The 16,575-nt window shown below is 42.6% G+C and overlaps 2 protein-coding genes across 5 annotated transcripts in view; both read right to left on the bottom strand.

The window, feature by feature from the left end:
* Positions 1-2,016: 2,016 nt before the first annotated feature.
* On the bottom strand, positions 2,017-7,849 carry zgc:109913 (regulator of G-protein signaling 9-binding protein). Its single transcript, XM_012852717.3, has 5 exons — positions 7,762-7,849; positions 6,359-6,574; positions 6,084-6,287; positions 2,619-2,761; positions 2,017-2,551 (listed from the first exon to the last, which is right to left on the bottom strand). The coding sequence occupies exons 2-5, from the start codon at positions 6,561-6,563 to the stop codon at positions 2,366-2,368; spliced, it is 738 nt and encodes a 245-aa protein (XP_012708171.2). The 5' UTR covers positions 6,564-6,574; positions 7,762-7,849; the 3' UTR covers positions 2,017-2,365.
* A 3,310-nt stretch (positions 7,850-11,159) lies between these two features.
* LOC105917793 (E3 ubiquitin-protein ligase RNF182) overlaps positions 11,160-16,575 on the bottom strand; it is a 7,185-nt gene continuing 1,769 nt past the window's right edge. Inside the window, exons 2-8 of one of the 4 annotated variants that reach the window (XM_036151742.1) lie at positions 15,216-15,288; positions 15,016-15,128; positions 14,179-14,332; positions 13,935-14,002; positions 12,261-12,393; positions 11,967-12,190; positions 11,160-11,740 (exon numbers count right to left, since the gene is read on the bottom strand). In XM_036151742.1, the coding sequence (XP_036007635.1) occupies positions 11,564-11,740; positions 11,967-12,190; positions 12,261-12,393; positions 13,935-14,002; positions 14,179-14,332; positions 15,016-15,063 (804 nt within the window). In that variant the 5' untranslated portion in view covers positions 15,064-15,128; positions 15,216-15,288 and the 3' untranslated portion in view covers positions 11,160-11,563. The remainder of the gene's footprint in view (positions 11,741-11,966; positions 12,191-12,260; positions 12,394-13,934; positions 14,003-14,178; positions 14,333-15,015; positions 15,129-15,215; positions 15,289-16,575) is intronic. The other 3 variants (XM_036151741.1, XM_036151743.1, XM_036151744.1) reach the window with 3 other exon arrangements.

The raw sequence follows: 16,575 nt of genomic DNA, 5'->3' as shown, positions 1-16,575 counted from the left end.
ATTAACCACAAGCAACACAAATGGCCTGTAGATTAAGATGTTTGGAAACAAGAACTATTTAAAACAAGAAATTTTACTTTTGGTCAAATTATTATTCAAGAGAATATCTTGTTAAGTTGGACATCAATCCTTGAACATGAAGTCAACCAACAAACGCGTCTATGTAATAGTCTGACCAGAACTTAATTCCTGAAAGCTTCTGGTAAAAACTATAATTATATAAACTCTAAAACAAAATTAGATAATTTCACTGCTACTCTCTTGCATGTGGAGGCAAACTCACTTTAAACGCATTACCGACGCCTAAAGGACACGTCTGATCCATTATTACATATCCATTACATATTGCTAATGCAATTAATCATCCAATCCTAATTAGGCGCCCGCCTATGCATTGAAAATGCATGGCGGAGGCCTTATGTTATGCACCTAATAAGGGTCCATCACCGTTAATACAGGCCGAACCGTAGGGTCTACCCCCACATACTATACATCAAAACGTTCGTCTCGACGCCGTGAAGCGGGCTTTTTGTACTTGACGCCATTTAAAGTTACCGTGGTGACAAAATTAACCAAAGACCACTTCTCAAAACCACTTCCTAGACACAGTTGACCTCGCAAAAATACAGACCTCAGCATGGCACTTTTTTTTTGGTACAGTGGTTTAGGTGTTGGACTGGTGCACCAAAGGTCGCAGGTTCGCAACCCGCTGGGGGTACCCAATATTTTTTATTTATTTTTTACAAGTAACAAATAAACAATGTGAACAACTGATATAAATGAATGAATGATGAAAAAATTGCAACAGCAAGAACTACCCCCCGGCCAATACAGCACCACTCACCTGTGGGAAATGGCACTACACACCATTTTTGTCAAATGTTGAGTTCTGGGCCCAGATTTGGTGAGGCTTAGTTGCTAAAGGAGGCCGATCTGACACATGGCCTTTGGTGAGCTTTGGTGACATTAAGTATTGGCACCCTTTTTGAGGAACTTCCCAGTACAGGATTTGGACCAAACTAACAGAGTACAATCACCCGGTGATACTGGACACAACCATGTTAGCAGCTAACGCTTAACATGTTGCTAACCGGAAGTAGCTCTAGGAAGGTCTCACCAACTTCTGCTTCACAGAGTTTGTACTTCCTTTAGTAGTTTGTAATGCCTTTATCATTTTTATTCACATATTTCATTTTTTCATGCTACATTGAAGTATTTAATCATGTTTTAATAACACCAATTTTCCATGCTGCTTGGATGCAGACCTTCTCCTGTCGGCTGGTTTTGACAAAGACAAATCCTTTTCACACTCAGAAGATTTGATTTAAAATCCCCAAGCGATAGAAGCCTACGACCAAGGAACTCGGAAGCTTTGCCTTTGACGGTTACGCGCACCACCAGGCGGGCGCCTTCTTCAACTTCTTCAGAAGTTGAACGTTTCTAGTTCTGATTTAATTTTAGAACCATCATAATGAAATGCAGGCTTATGGCACATTGAAAAGTTTAGCAATATCATTTTGTGAGCTTTATAATATTCATGTTTATCTGTCATTTCAACACACGTTTCCTTGTGTCCTCAACATTTACATTTAATTAATCCTGTTATCTTCAGCTGTCACTTTCTACATGTTGTATTAATTAATCCTGTATATTCTTCAGTGATGGTATCAAGGTGTTGGTTGTTCCTGTAATACTTTATCAGCTGGTTCTGCTGTTCTTTATATCTCTCTCTGCAGGTGTAGAAGCAGACTCAGAGGATGTTATATCACTCTCTACCTTTCTTCTCTCTTTCACATTTTCTCCCTTTTAGCATTTTGTCTCTTTCTCTCCTTTTTTCCTCTTCTACCTGTTTCTGTGTCCATTGAACATGAAATAGTGCCAGAATAAAATCTAATAAAGCTTCTTGCAGATATAAACCAAGGGGAGCTCTATGGTGAAAGCAGTAAGGCTCCACTGGTGAAAGTAAAACCTGTTGGCATTAAGATAATTCTTAAAGCTACACTGACAGAAATAAAACACACACTTCACATACGTTTTATTTCTTTAGGAGTTTATTAATCTGTAGTTAAGTTACCTCAATGCAGGGAAGCTTTGCTCTGAGGATGACAGAGAATCCTTTTCTAGCCATACTACTGACTGCGGGTACAGACCAACCAGCAGGGGGTGCTGTTGTTGCATCTAGAAGATCTGGATTTTCTGGACAAAAATAGAAAAGGTTGTTTTTGTGGAATTGAGTGGAATGTGGCTGAGCGGGCGAAGCCAGGGTAAAAGGGGTGGCAGCCTGTGGGATTTGAACCAGGGAACCTGCAGCCCTTCCAGGACGCAGACGCCTTAACCACTAGGTTAGACGTAGAAGTTTCCGGGCCTATCCGACACAGCTGAACCCGCAGCATGTCCCCTGGCAGCAGGCAGACACCTTCCTGCTGCTACCGTTGGAGACCATCTCCACCTCCATCATGTCCTCCAGGCTGTCCTCTGGATCTTCGGGGTCGCTGAGAACTTCGGCCCAGGCCGGCTGGGTTGCCTCCACCGACCAGAAAGCTACTGGAACCTGTAGAACAAGTTAAAGTTAACCATGGTTCTGGTGTTCCACAGGTTCTAACAGGCTTGTGACTCACCCTCTGTTGCAGCTCACTAAGCAGCGACTCCAGCCCTGCAATGTGATTGGTGAGATCAGGACTCGGCTCTTCCTCCAAAACTAGCCAAGGGATCTGGACCAAAGCCACCCGGGCCGCCAGACCTACCAGACCGTCGGTGCATCCTGAGTGGACCGGTAAAGAGGGGCCAGAGAGAAATGTCAGGCGAGCCAGGCTGAAGAGATGTTTCTTTACAGTTTGAGAAGACATTTATGTTAAAGAGGACATGTGGGCTGCAGAAAGTGGAGCTGTCATGCTTCCTGCCTGGCTTCTGTTGCTTGTGGGGCTGCTGGCTCCACTCCACTGTTAATTAGTGGAGCAGCCACACCTGCGCTGACGTTAATTACCTGCATTGTTTTCACCTGTCGCTCTGCCTTTAAACACCTGCCTCTCTCAGCCAGTTGCTGCCAGCTGCTGCCAGCAGGCTTGGTTGCGTCACCTGCTCCCTGACCTGAGCCTGTTTCTGGATTCCCAGGCTCTCCTTGCCACCGCTTAGATATCTGACTCTGGACATAACCTCAGACTGTTTTTTGGTTTTGATCGCTGCCTAGCCCCGTGGACTTGTCTACCAGCACATTGCTTCGCGGTTCCCTGCCTCTAGTCCACCCTCACAACCTTCTGCTGCTGTAAACAGTCTGTTTCATTCCTCCAGCTCCCCACGCTCTCTCTTCTTCTTCTACTATAGTGTTTCTGGTAGTTTACAAACTTTGTGTATTACCACCATCAACTGGACGGAGAAGTAATTCAGAAATTCATTTTTCCTATATATCTCTCAATGTTAAAATAATTATATACATACTTATACACTCACACATACATAATAAATCCTCAGCTAGTTTTGTTTCTTTTAAATATTTAATAAGTGCTTGAAATATATCATGTGGTTGATGCTTCCCTAATAAATTAACCATATTTACTGAACTCCCTGTTACCCTTTCCAGTTCTTTCCTCTCTCTTATATATTATCTACAATAAATCAACACATGTTCTACTCCTGTTTCCCCACAATAAGAACAATCACCTGATCGATGTTTCCCTATTATTTTTAAACCACTATTTAAACTAGTATGCCCAATCTTCAACCTGTTAATCCATATTTCCTCTCTCCTATTCATTATACTATTATTTCTTATGATTACTTCCTTCTGTATTTTATGTAAATGCCACCTTCTTCTAAATTCCATCTCTCCTGCCATATATTATTTATTTTATCTTTGATAATTACTTTGATCAGGGAATGATCACCCCCCCAATCATTCCCTGACAAACATCTCAAAATATTAATACCTTTTTTTACATTTATCAATAATATCTTCTGTATATTCAATTCAATTCAATTTTATTTATATAGCGGCAATTCATGAAACATGTCATCTCGAGGAACTTTACAAAGTAAAATCAATCATATTATACAGATTGGTCAAACATTGTCCTATATAAGGGAACCAGTTGATTGCTTCAAAGTCCCGACAAGCAGCATTCACTCCTGGAGAAACAATACACCTAGGTACCTTACAATATTTACCTGTTTTAATTTATGTCCATATAATCTAAGATCTACTGTAAGATTAACCCTTTTTCTTGAAAAACACATTACTTGTGTCTTCTCAACAGACAAATGAAACCCCCATTCATGTGACCATCTTTCAACCGTATTAATTGCTGATTGCATTCTATTTTTTGAAATGGTTAATATTGCCTCCTCTCATCCATAATGCCCCATCATCTGCATATAATGCTTTACTAATTTTAAAATCTATAATCTATATCAAAAATATCATTAATCATTATAATAAAAAGCAATGGACTACATACACTACCTTGTGGAGTTCCTTTTTGTATAGCATAAATATTTGAATAATTTACGGCAACTCTTACTTCTATTGTTCTATTCTTTAAAAAATCCTTAATCCAATTAAACATTTTCCCTTTTATTCCCATTTTATCCATCTTATTTAAAAAACCCTCCTTCCAAAGCATATCATACGCCTTTTCAGTATCAAAAATATAGCTAAAAGAATTTCTTTATTTACCTGAGCCTTTCTAATTTAATTTTCTAAACAAACAATTGGATCTACAGTTGTCCGTCCACTCCGAAAACCACTCTAAGGAAATAAAAGACCTCTTTTTTCTATTTCATACATTCATCTCTTAGTCATCATTCTCTCCATCAATTTACATAAATTAGATGTAAGAGCTATAGGCCTATAACGTTTTACCTCTCATTTATCCTTACCTGGCTTTACTATCAGTACAACGACTGAATGTTTCCAACTGGAGGGCAATTCACCTTGTTTCCATATTTTATTGTATAACTTTAAAACTATTACTTTAGCAGCATCTGATAACTGTTCAATCATCCTATAGCATATGCCATCTTTACCTGGAGATGTATTCTTAACTCCAATCAATGCTCTATTCATGTCAAACAATGTAAAGTCTTTATCTAAGACACATCTATCTACCTCTTTCCTATTTAAGATTTCTCTATTATCTTCAATTTTCAATCTCCATGATAATTCTTCATTTGATAAATTTGGAGAACTGTGCACTTTCACGAAGGACCAAGCAAACATCTCTGCTTTTTCTTTGTGTGTTATAGCTCCCCACGCTCTTTCATGCCAGCGCCACGTTTTTGTTCATTAGTTGTATTTTAAATAAACCTTTGAAGTGTTTACTGATGTCTGGATGAATTATCGGGTTCTCTGTCTGGTGCATTACATGTTTTGAGTTTCTCATTATTTACATCCAACTTCCCCCTCCTTTGCTCCTGTTCTGAGGAGCGTCTGAGAGCAACTCATTTTGGTGCCGTCTCTTTAAATCCATGGAAGGAGGCCCTTCCCACCCCGCCCCCTTCCGGTCGCATTGCACCCCATTTGGCCATTTTTGTAGTCTGCAGGGGGACGGTCTGATGCATTGTGTAGGTTAATACCCAACAACTAAACATTTTCACTGATCCTCTGGCAGCTTCAGCATCCTTCAGTTTGGACTATAAAATCACAGCAAAAATAAAAATGTCAGATTCGCAAAATTGGTAAGCTGGAAGTCCATGACGTTGTTTAGCAGCCCTGCAATAAATACCGTGATGTAATTGTTGATAAAACATAACAGAGAGCAGAGAAAACTGAACGGCTTGAATAGTATAAGCCACACAGAATATAAACAATTTCTATGCAGCTCCTGGTCAGACTACATTTAACTGTTCTGCTCTCCTGGAAACTCCAAGGACACAACAACATGGACTAAAGGGCTAAAAATTTAGATTTTGCATATGTCCCCTTTAGAGAAATGACTGTGACGCGGTAAATGCTTCAATCTGCCCTCTGGAGGGAACAGTCTGCAGCTTCTGATGGTTTCCTCAGAGCTCTGAACTGAACCTTTATCAGGTTCTGGAAGGTAAGTCTGCCTCAGCCAACCACAAACTCCAGGGCAACGCCAACTACTCACCTGTGTTTACCAACGAGCGTCTGTTTGAGCGCTGAGTCAGAGGAAATTGACCAATCAGATCCTTGGCCTTACGTAGGTCAGACAGGAAGTTCTCCACCGCGGACAGGAAGAGGACCCAGAGACGTTCTGAAGCCTGTCTGTCCTCCACAGCTGTTGGGGCGGAGTCACAGGCTGACAGCAGGCGAAGCAGGCGATCAGACAGGCCTGCAGAGGGACAGGGCAGGTGAGAGACAGACAGACAGGTAGCAGACAGGTGAAAGACAGACAGGTGTTACCTGAGCAGATCCGGTGAGCCAGCGCTCTTGTCTCATCGATCTCTTCCCGTAGGAAGCTGCTATCAGCTGAACTTCCGAGCGACGCCACCAATTGTTGGAAACAGGAAGTGACTCGACTCAGAGCGTTCTGAGCACGTGCGCACTCTGTGTGCTGTCGCCGCCGCCTTGCTGTGAGCTCGTCCACTGAACGACGCCAGCGACTCATGATGTCCCCACCTGACAGGAAGAGGCAGTTCATGGTTGTAACAGCGTGGTGTACCTGAGGCTCGCCGACCAATCACACCGCACCTGCCTTTGCCTGTAATGCCGTCTGAGTTTTTGTAAATGACTCGCATTCATTGAGGTTTAAATAATAGTCTGTTTTAGAACAGGTGGTTATCAGTTATAGTGATCAGCTGATATTTACTGAGCAGGTGGAACCTTCAGAGAACATCCTACAAACAATAACCTACAACCAGTTAAGAACCTGATGAAAACAGAGTTAAATTTACATTCAAATTCAAGTCATGAACACTTTATTAATCCCAAAGGGAAATTTAATGGTGGTACAACTCATGTTTTTAAGGTTTCTTCAATGAGCTGTTAGAGTAACCTAGGTAAGCCCGTGCATTAAGGCAGTTTTGTTGATAAGTTATATGTTTGAATGTTTCAGCTAACATTTCAATATCCAAGTTGCAAAGACCACACTTTACAGTAATATGTCCTGAATTACACCATCTGTTGTTCACAAAAGCAGCTAATCCACCTCCTTTGCTCTTGCTACTCCTCTTTAAATCTGTCTGCTTGAAGAGGTAGAAATCTGAGCTGAGACATTGGAGTTGGCGTTATGATCCTACAGCCGCATCTTTTATGATCAATGGAAGAGATGACTTTAACTTCCTCCTTCTCCCCATACTCTGCAACCATGACATGTCCTTTTCAAGTCATCTGGGATTCTGGGTTGTAGGTCAGGTATCATTTCATCATCTGCTCCGGGGGGGTGGGTGGGTTGGGTTGATGCATCCCAGCAACTGTTCAAAAGTTTACAAAAATAACAGCCAAACTCCTTTCAGCTGCACAGGATCCAAAACCAGAGGGAGAAGCTTCCAAAAAAGCAATGTTTTAACCAGATAACGGAGAAAGATGTTTTTAGAAAAATAATTCAGAAGGAATATAATAGAGCTACTCTAATCTCCAACAAGCTGCCACCTGATGCATCACTATTCTAGAAAAGATGCATTGTAAAGAGTATTTAGAGGAAGCTGTTGAAATTATTCTGCAATCAGAACACTAGCCTTCGAGGTACAATCTGTAGGGAAATCCTACTGAGCATCCAGAACATTTTAATCTGTAAACAACAACTTGTAACTAAAGCTTCTGAAGAACATGTTAAAGAGAAACTCATGAGATGTGTTGTTTTTTACCCGGGTAGAGTCCAGAGGAATAGTGCCGTCTCAGCTGCTGCTGGTCTCTACGCTCCACTTTCTTCTGTGCTGGAGGACTGAGGTGTAGGCGGGAATCTGTTACCACTCAACTTCTGATGCTCTCCAGGGAACGTCATGTTTTTAATTAATACTGGTAGAACAGCTGAGTCCTGATTCTTCTGGGCTCCCAGGAGGGTCCGCCTCCATGTCAAATTTCACCTGTCCAGGTGGAACATGTCATGGCACGTGTGTTTACAGGCAGGGAGAGAGTGCTAGGGTATGGTCTCTTCTTTCCATGGAGGAGATGGAGCATAAACCTGTTACATCATAACAGGACTAATGTTTTGTATTGCACTACTGGAATGGAAACAGGAAATAAATTCTAAACAAAGCAATTATTAAAGTTTCAAATTAAACCAAACCTGAAAATGTTCTTCCTGTAATAGAACATTAGTTAATTATTTAAGAAGTTCTGCAGGTTTAAAACCAAGCCAATTAAGGTACGTTCTCCTTGTAGTAGAACATTATTCCCTTTTCTGCCGGCCCTACTCTGGCACGCCCTGCTCAGCTTTACTCGGCACAGGTTGTGGTTCAGCAGGCCTAGAAATGCCTGGAAGAGGGAAACGCCTCTTGTAGGTGTGGCCTTTATCCCTATTCCATGTCTTGTTTGCAACATTAACACTTTATATAATTAAAAGTTAAGAAATTATTATAAAAATGGAGGGGCCGAAGCATGGGGGGAGGTACCTGTTCTGTGAGGTCTTCACAGAACAGGTACATTTGGACTGAGCTTAAATAAACTACACTGGACCTATGTATATAGTACTGACAGCTCAAAGTACCTTTACACTAGAACCAAAATCCCTCCGCCACCCTGACACCCTTCACCCATGCACCAGTGCTGCAGTTTCCTACTGTTTCCTGTCTTTGTGCTAAGCTAGGCTTAGCATGGATCCATTTGGCTCGGAACGCATACCTAGCTAGTTGCAGATTATGTCATCGCTGACTTTCGCCATTCCAGTTTCCCTGGAAAAAGCATGGACGCTTGCACAAAAGTCATTACAAATGCAGCCAACCTGAGCCTCAGAGTGCGCTTTAAAATCACATTTTATTGCAAAATCATTGTCTTTTTTTAGCTGTCGTGAACCGTTCAGCTGAACGAGAAACATTAAACAAAAGGTAGCGATCCTTCATTGCTCATTTAGCCACTATGGCTGCTGTTGTTAATAAAAATAATACTGTTCTACATGATATTCTATGCATACAAACAGCGCTGAAACCTTTTGTCTAATGAACACTGAAAAGGAGCACATGTACGACTGACCGCCTCCTACTCTGCGACTCGTAATTCTGGCTTTAGGGACCATTCCAGTTCCAATTTCCGACTTGGAGGTTGGAAATTTCAACAACCGAGGACAAATGGAAGGCAGCATTACGAGCCCTTTCTCTAGTCGTTATGTGAAAATAGGCTAACACTATTCCAATATTTCAAGTCCTTGTGCTTAGCTTGCCTTCCATTTTCCATTTTCCATTCATTATTCTAAACTTAACACTTTCTTTCTGTCTTTTTGCTAACTTTGACTAATACATTCCCTCCTTATGCCATTTGTGTGCAAAGCTAGGCAGATGCTTTACCTGTTTTTAGTCTTCTTGCTAAGCGGGGCTAGCACTTTGCCACACTGAGCTATATAATACACTGGAATGCTGATTTTCCTGAAAAACTGAAGTCACTGGCCGCCATCTTGCTACTCCCTACTCTCACAGAATCCCACAGGATTTGGTTGCAACAACAAGCAGTTTTCTGGCTGAGTGAAAACGTTTCACAGGTAATTCTACAGTCAGTGGATGTACTAACACTATCAACTACTAGGAAATTAGGTGCTGAAATATTTTACATCCATCCATCCATTTTCCAAACCGCTTAATCCCTCATGGGGTCGCGGGGGTTGCTGGTGCCTATCTCCAGCGTTCACCTGGCGAGAGGCGGGGTTCACCTGGACAGGTAACCAGTCTGTCGCAGGGCAACACAGAGAGACAAACAGGACAAACAACCATTCACACCTAAGGACAATTTAGAGAAGCCAATTAACCTAACAGTCATGTTTTTGGTCTGTGGGAGGAAGCCAGAGTACCCGGAGAGAACCCACTGCGCCACTGTGCAGTATATTGTATATACATGTAAAATATATATAATATTTTACAAGTTATTCATATTAAATATATATATGTATATATAAGTATGTGTATATGTATATATGTATATATATGTATACACATATGTAAATATATGTTTTTGTATATTGTTATTTATATATTTATAAATGTTAAATATATATATTTAAATTTAAATGAATAAAATGCAAAATATTTCAGCACATGACTTTCTCAGTACTTGATAGTTTTAGAACATAACATAAAGTATATGACATTTGACATTTTAAAAGTCTTAAGCCCCCCCCTGAACATGAGAAAATCCTCGTTATTCGATGCTATAGCGCACATATTCCCTAGTTACTGGGGGGAAATAGGGAGTACCAATATGGCGGCTGGTGGCTTCAAAGCGACTCGTTCTAACAGACGGTGATTAGCACTCCAGTGTATTATATAGCTCAGTGCTTTGCCAGCATTTCTTGTGTTTGTCCCAGGTTAGCCTAGCCCCATCCTTTATTACCGGTCCTTATGCTAAACTAGGATATAATTTCTCTGTTTCATGTCTGTTTGTCTTTTTTGATGGGCTGTAATAAAATGCAATTTCCCCCTGGAGGACAAATAAACAATTCAGTTCAGAGTATTTGATGCTTAGCACCTTCAATTCAATGTGCTTGTTTATTCTTTATTAAAGGAGCAATAAGTAATAATGACACCTAGTGTTTCAAACTGGAACAGCACACACAGCAGCGTGCCGTTTCCTCAACGGTTCGTTGTTGCTGTGAAACTTTTACTTCCACAGTACGGCTCTATGGCGTTGTTTTCTGTTCTGTTCTGGTTCTGGTTCTGGTCCGCTTCTCTTCCTGGCTTCCATGTCTGCAGGCTGCTGCTCTTTTACCAAAATAAAATACCAAACGCTGCGCTCTGTGTTGGGAACCCTGGGAGCTCTCTGATTGGCTCAGGAACCAGGAAGTAAACACGGGCTGCACTCTGAACCAAAGCAGTTCTGGACCGTAGCTCTAGGTGTGAAAGGAGAGAAACGAGACTAAGACGTTGAAGGAGAGGATGGATTACAGGGAATGTTACTAACATCCCGGGAGACAAATGAGAATGATTTAGGTTGATTTTACTGTAAATATCTTACTTATTGCTCCTATAAACTTTATCACTAGCAGTAACTGGTTGAGGGGACAGTAAGAGCAGAAGTCTGTTAAGGTGCATTCATTCACACAATCACAGCTTTACACATAGAATGTTACACATGTGTTTATGGCACGTTATTAGCAACATATTAACAGGAGTTTACAGCCTGTCCAACTGCACATGAAATCCAACATCTACAGATGAACCTGTCCTCTGATTGGTTAACAGTCAGTGGTGATCAGCTGGTGATCAGCTTCAGATCAAAGTTCTCTGGCTCTAATGAAGACGTCTCCTGGTCCTTCTCTGGCTGTTTTGGCAAAGAGAGGGTGCTGGTGCTCAAAAAGGGAAGGAGCGTGTTGGGTCGGAGGATTCAGCTCTGATGGTGTCGTTCTGGTTTCAGTTCTGTGGTTCTGGTGTTGAATGTTGGATGTTAGGTGTGATCCCCACATCAGCTCTTCTTGTCATTGTGGCAGCACTCTTCCTGCTGCCCAGACGGCGGCCTACGCTGCTGTCAGGGCAGCCTGCGCGCCGCTATGGCCTCCCGCACCTCCTGACATATGCACTGACAGAATCCGTAGAGGACGAGCAGCAGCAGCGTGGACGGGACCAGACTGACCAGCACCACGCCCATCAGCAGCTGACCAATCATCAGCAGGTAGATCCCCAGTGGCAGCGAGCTGAAGTACACCTGGAGACACACAGCAGCACGAATCACACACCTGTGCACGCTCACCTGAGACAGACCTGATGTCCCAGCTGACTGGTTCAGATGTTTCCTGTTGACATGGTCTACTGTGTGCAGAACCGGCTGTAATGGCTTAAACATTTCTAGCTTTAGTGGTGTTGGGTGTTAGTGCTACTGATGCTACGAGCTACTGTGTGTGTCACTGAAACGTCCTTCTAGAATCACTGACCATACACAGCGCCCCCAGCAGGCAGCGTGGAAAACTACGGGATGTCCAGGCGCGACACTTCTGAGTTGGCAAGTTGCAGGGCAGAGAGTCCAGGCTGGGGGGGCGGTAAAGACCCACCACATTGAGCATGCTCAGTGAGTCAGAGGATGGAGAATCATCTGGGAGCTCCATGATGGTGATAACCAGACAGTCTGAGGAACGGTGAGAAGTGTCTGCTCCTCCTCCTGCAGCCACAGGGACGGCAGCGTTAGATCTGAGTCAGAGGAATAGAGACAGGTACAGGTGACGTCTCACCTTTCAAAGCTGTGGGAGTCAACACCACCTCAGAACCTCCCCCCCCTTTTCCTGCTGCTACTCCTTCCTGCTGAGCGCGGTCCTGACAGGACAGAACCGCCATGATGTGCCGGTCGTCCTCCATCAACCACACCTGAAGGCACAAGAAGGCAGGATGACTAAACTACAGGTGAGAGTTTATTAATTAACAGTAAGACAGAAAAACAACCTTATGAGACTCAGTTCAGTTTATACAGTCTAGAAAGCATTGATTCACTTTGCAAACTAAAAAACGACTTATACACAGAAATATAACTTAAATTCAGTCAAATCTTTCAGACTGTTTCCAAGTCCATTACATCCAGTCCAGTTGAGTTTATCCTCCAGGTTGGTGAGAAAGTTTCCTCTCTAAGGAAACCCAGCAGGTTGCATCAAGTCTCTCCAAGCAGCATTCACTCCTCCTGAAAGAGCGTAGAGCCACAGTGGACAGTCGTCTGCATTGTTGATGGCTTTGCAGCAATCCCTCATACTGAGCATGCATGAGGCGACAGTGGAGAGGAAAACTCCCCTTTAACAGGGAGGAGAACCCTCGCTGTTCATGGTGGTCGTTAGTATTAATGTCGTCGCTCGTCTAACTTTCCCCTGGACTAGCTCAGAGGAAATCTTCTGGTTTGTCCTCAGCAGCTGTCCCTTCAGAAACTATGGAGGACGCCATGAACTCATCCAGGCTGTTGGCAGCAGATCCTCCACAGCTGGTCCACTGCTGTGATGTCCTCCCACAGGTTTCAGGCTTTAGCTCTGGCCTGTCATCAGGCATCGGTTGGACCGTGACTTGATCGCAGAACAGCGTGATAGGCCCGGCTTACTGTGGCGGAGCAGGGATCCAAAAAGTTCCCATCTCTGGTTGGACACTTTATTCCCAGTTTGGGTTCTTGGTTTGAGACGTTTGTTAATGTCACCAAGAACAATAACAAGGGAGTCCGGCTTTGTCTGCTCCACACTACAATTTAGCTGTAGGAATTATGTCCTTTCATTGCATAAAAATGAATAAAACATGCATTTTTTATTACCTTTATAGCTTAAAGCACTGCTAAAATTCTCTATTACTTCTGGCCAAACTTATTAGGAGCCACATGTGGCCCCGGGGCCACAGGTTGCCGGCCCCTGGGCTAAAGCAACAGCAGCACTTATAGTTGGCCTTGAGTTTAGATCCGGTTGTGTTTCCTGGATCAGGCTTTATGTCTACATTAGTTATTCCTTCTGTCTCGCTGCTGCTTGGTCTGTTTTCATCGCAGGATTCTCTCCATGCCTGATTTATCTAGTTCCCCTGCTGCAACCTTTTCTAAGTTTCTTTATCTTTTCATTGAATCTCAGCATCACATTCTGTGCTCGGGTCCTTCTTCAGCCGTATCATGACAGCAACAAGAGAAAAAGCAGAAACTTCTCATTTTAAGAGGGAAAAATAAAGGTAAATCTGCTGGTGAAGTTCTAGCGCTCTGCAGTGGAACGACCTGGGCTACAGTTCGTTACGCTGACCTCTCTGCCATCATTGCTTCTGTCTGACCTCTCTGCCATCATTGCTTCTGTCTGACCTCTCTGCCATCATTGCTTCTGTCTGCTCTCTCTGCCATCGTTGCTTCTGTCTGACCTCTCTGCCATCATTGCTTCTGTCTGACCTCCTCAGGAAGCCCTTACCTCCTCGTCAGGCACGTAGGTCTCGTGGCGGCAGAACGGGCAGCTGATGACGGTTGGTGAAGAGTCGCCTGGAAGCAGTCACAGGACAGTTTTGGATGATGGAAACTAACAAAGCCCTCTCCTGCTGGAAGTTTAGCTCGAAGCAGAACTATAATTATTAATCGATGACCGCGTTAATCGGACCAGGAACGGAGGCCTCAGTAGAGTTCAGATAAGTATCAGCACACCTGGCAGGTAAACTCACCCATGTCCACCATCTTCTTCAGACACTTGGCGCAGACCCGGTGCAGACAGCCCAGCAGTTTGGGTTTCCTGCTCCGCGTGTTGTATCGGTTGTAGCAGATTTTACACTCCAGTTCCTCCACAGTGTAGACCAGAGACTGCGCCCAGGTCTGAACCTGAACACAACAAACCATGCAGGCTGTGAGTTCCTGAACGCACCATGCAGGCTGTGAGTTCCTGAATGCACCATGCAGGCTGTGAGTTCCTGAACGCACCATGCAGGCTGTGAGTTCCTGAACGCACCGCGGCAAAGGGTCTGAGTCCCTCGCTGCGCCACAGAGACGTGCAACAATAACCTCTGTTAGGCCCTGAATGCACCAGAGTTATTTCCTCAGTCCTTGAATGCACCACATTTATGTTATTAATCCCACAATGGGGAAATTACTTGTTACAGCACCACCAGGAAAAAAAAGCACCTAAGTTAATATAGAAAATACAAAATAGACTAACAAATCTTTCAAAATAAAATACCTGTAGAAATATAATAATAAAAGAAAAGAAATCTAAGAAATTTTAAATGTAGAGATTTGTACAGGAATATAAATGTTGATTACAGACCAATAAATTAATACGTCTTTTAGACTTGAGCATCAATTAAAGTGAAGATTTTAATTTTTGTCGTCTATTTGCAGACTTTTCAGCTCTGACTGTGACTCTTTATTCAGAAGTTTTAACGCGTCAGCTGCAGGCAATGTTTAATGATCAGTAAAGCTGGGAATTACCTTCACACAGTATGTTCAGGCCCTCCCTCTGCAGAGACAACCCAAAACATGAAGCAAGGGATCATGGGAAATCTCACCTGGCCTTCAATCTCCTGGCCAAGCTCTGCCTCCTTCAGCCGGTTCATCTTATTGGTCGTTGCTCTGACCTAAAGAATGGTGGGGGCGGGGTTTAACACAATGGATCACCTGACTCCGAGGAAACAAACAAAAATAATTGTATACATTAAAATAGAGAGAAATCAAAGGAAGTTCCGTAGAGACAAATTTGCAAACACACCTGAGACCAGGAGAGCAGCTCAGTCAGACTGTGGAGGACGTCCGTCCGTCCAATCAGGAAACCAGATGTCCATCTAGAGACATGTTAATGGATTGATTTTAAATTATGCTTTTCTAGTCATACTGATCACTTTAAGATATAGTCGTATTCACCTAATCTCACTCAGTCATACACAAAACACAGGTTAGCTTCCAAAAGGGGAAGAATTGAACCTCTGACCCTCCGATTAAATGAAGACTGCCCACTAAGCCACAGTCGTCCCCGATGTCACATGAGAGACAGACAGGTTAAAGCGGTTCCACATGAGGGACAATAAAAAGACACCCAGGTCTTCAAGACATGCCTGTAGTCTTCCTAACTGATTGGATTCATCAAGATCTACAGATAAAAATAGCCCAGTATCATCAGTATATACAGTATATAGTCATATTCAGTTAATAAGATTACTAGTGAAAGGTTCATGTCAATAACTCCATATGAAACCCGTTATATAGATCAGACTGATGCTTAAAAGCTTGTTTTTCTGTTAATTCTGAAAATTCTCTGCTTACAGCAAATGAAAACACAGCATTTAGGGTTAAATTATTACGTCAGACCAATAAAAAAACATTTTAATACAGAAATGTGGTTTAATAAAAAGTGTGTTTGACACTTGCTTAAATATATTTTCAAATGGTTCTTTTAATCTGACAAATGAGCCTCATCAGAACACATATTCTAATATATTGAACATGACTGTAGTAAAGAGAAAGCACTGAACTCTGCGGTACTCTACAAGTAACCTGGAGCATGAAGGAGATTTATCATTTATATGAACAAACTGGGCTACATGCAAACTCCATGCACTTTCTGCATGTTCTCTCTGTGCATGGTGTCCAGGTGAACCCCTCCCCTCATCTAACGACAGCTGGGGACCAGCCCGGCTAGCCTGCAATAAGTTAGCATAAAGGATGGATGAATCTGTCCGACAGATCAGATTTAAACCAGCCTAATGCTTTCCCCTTAATCCCTACAGTATGCTCAAGTCTTTGTAGGAGAATATTGTGATCAACTGTATCAAACGCAGCACTGAGATCTAACAGGACAAGTACAGACACAAGTCCATTATCTGAGGCCATGAGAATATCATTAGTGACCTTCACCAGAGCTGTTTCAGTGCTATGATGAGCTCTGAAGCCTGACTGAAACTCCTCAAGTAGGTCATTACTTTGTAAATGTTCACAAAGTTGATTAGCAACTACTTTCTCAAGAATTTTAGATAAGAAAAGAAGATTAGATATAGGTCTGTAATTTACTAACTCATCTTGATCAAGAGATGGTTTCTTAACTATGTGTTAGGTTTATCATATATAAAACATAA

This window comes from Fundulus heteroclitus, chromosome 20 (genome assembly GCF_011125445.2).
Source record: "Fundulus heteroclitus isolate FHET01 chromosome 20, MU-UCD_Fhet_4.1, whole genome shotgun sequence".
NCBI lineage: Eukaryota > Metazoa > Chordata > Actinopteri > Cyprinodontiformes > Fundulidae > Fundulus > Fundulus heteroclitus.
This window is presented reverse-complemented; position numbering and strand designations above follow the sequence as displayed.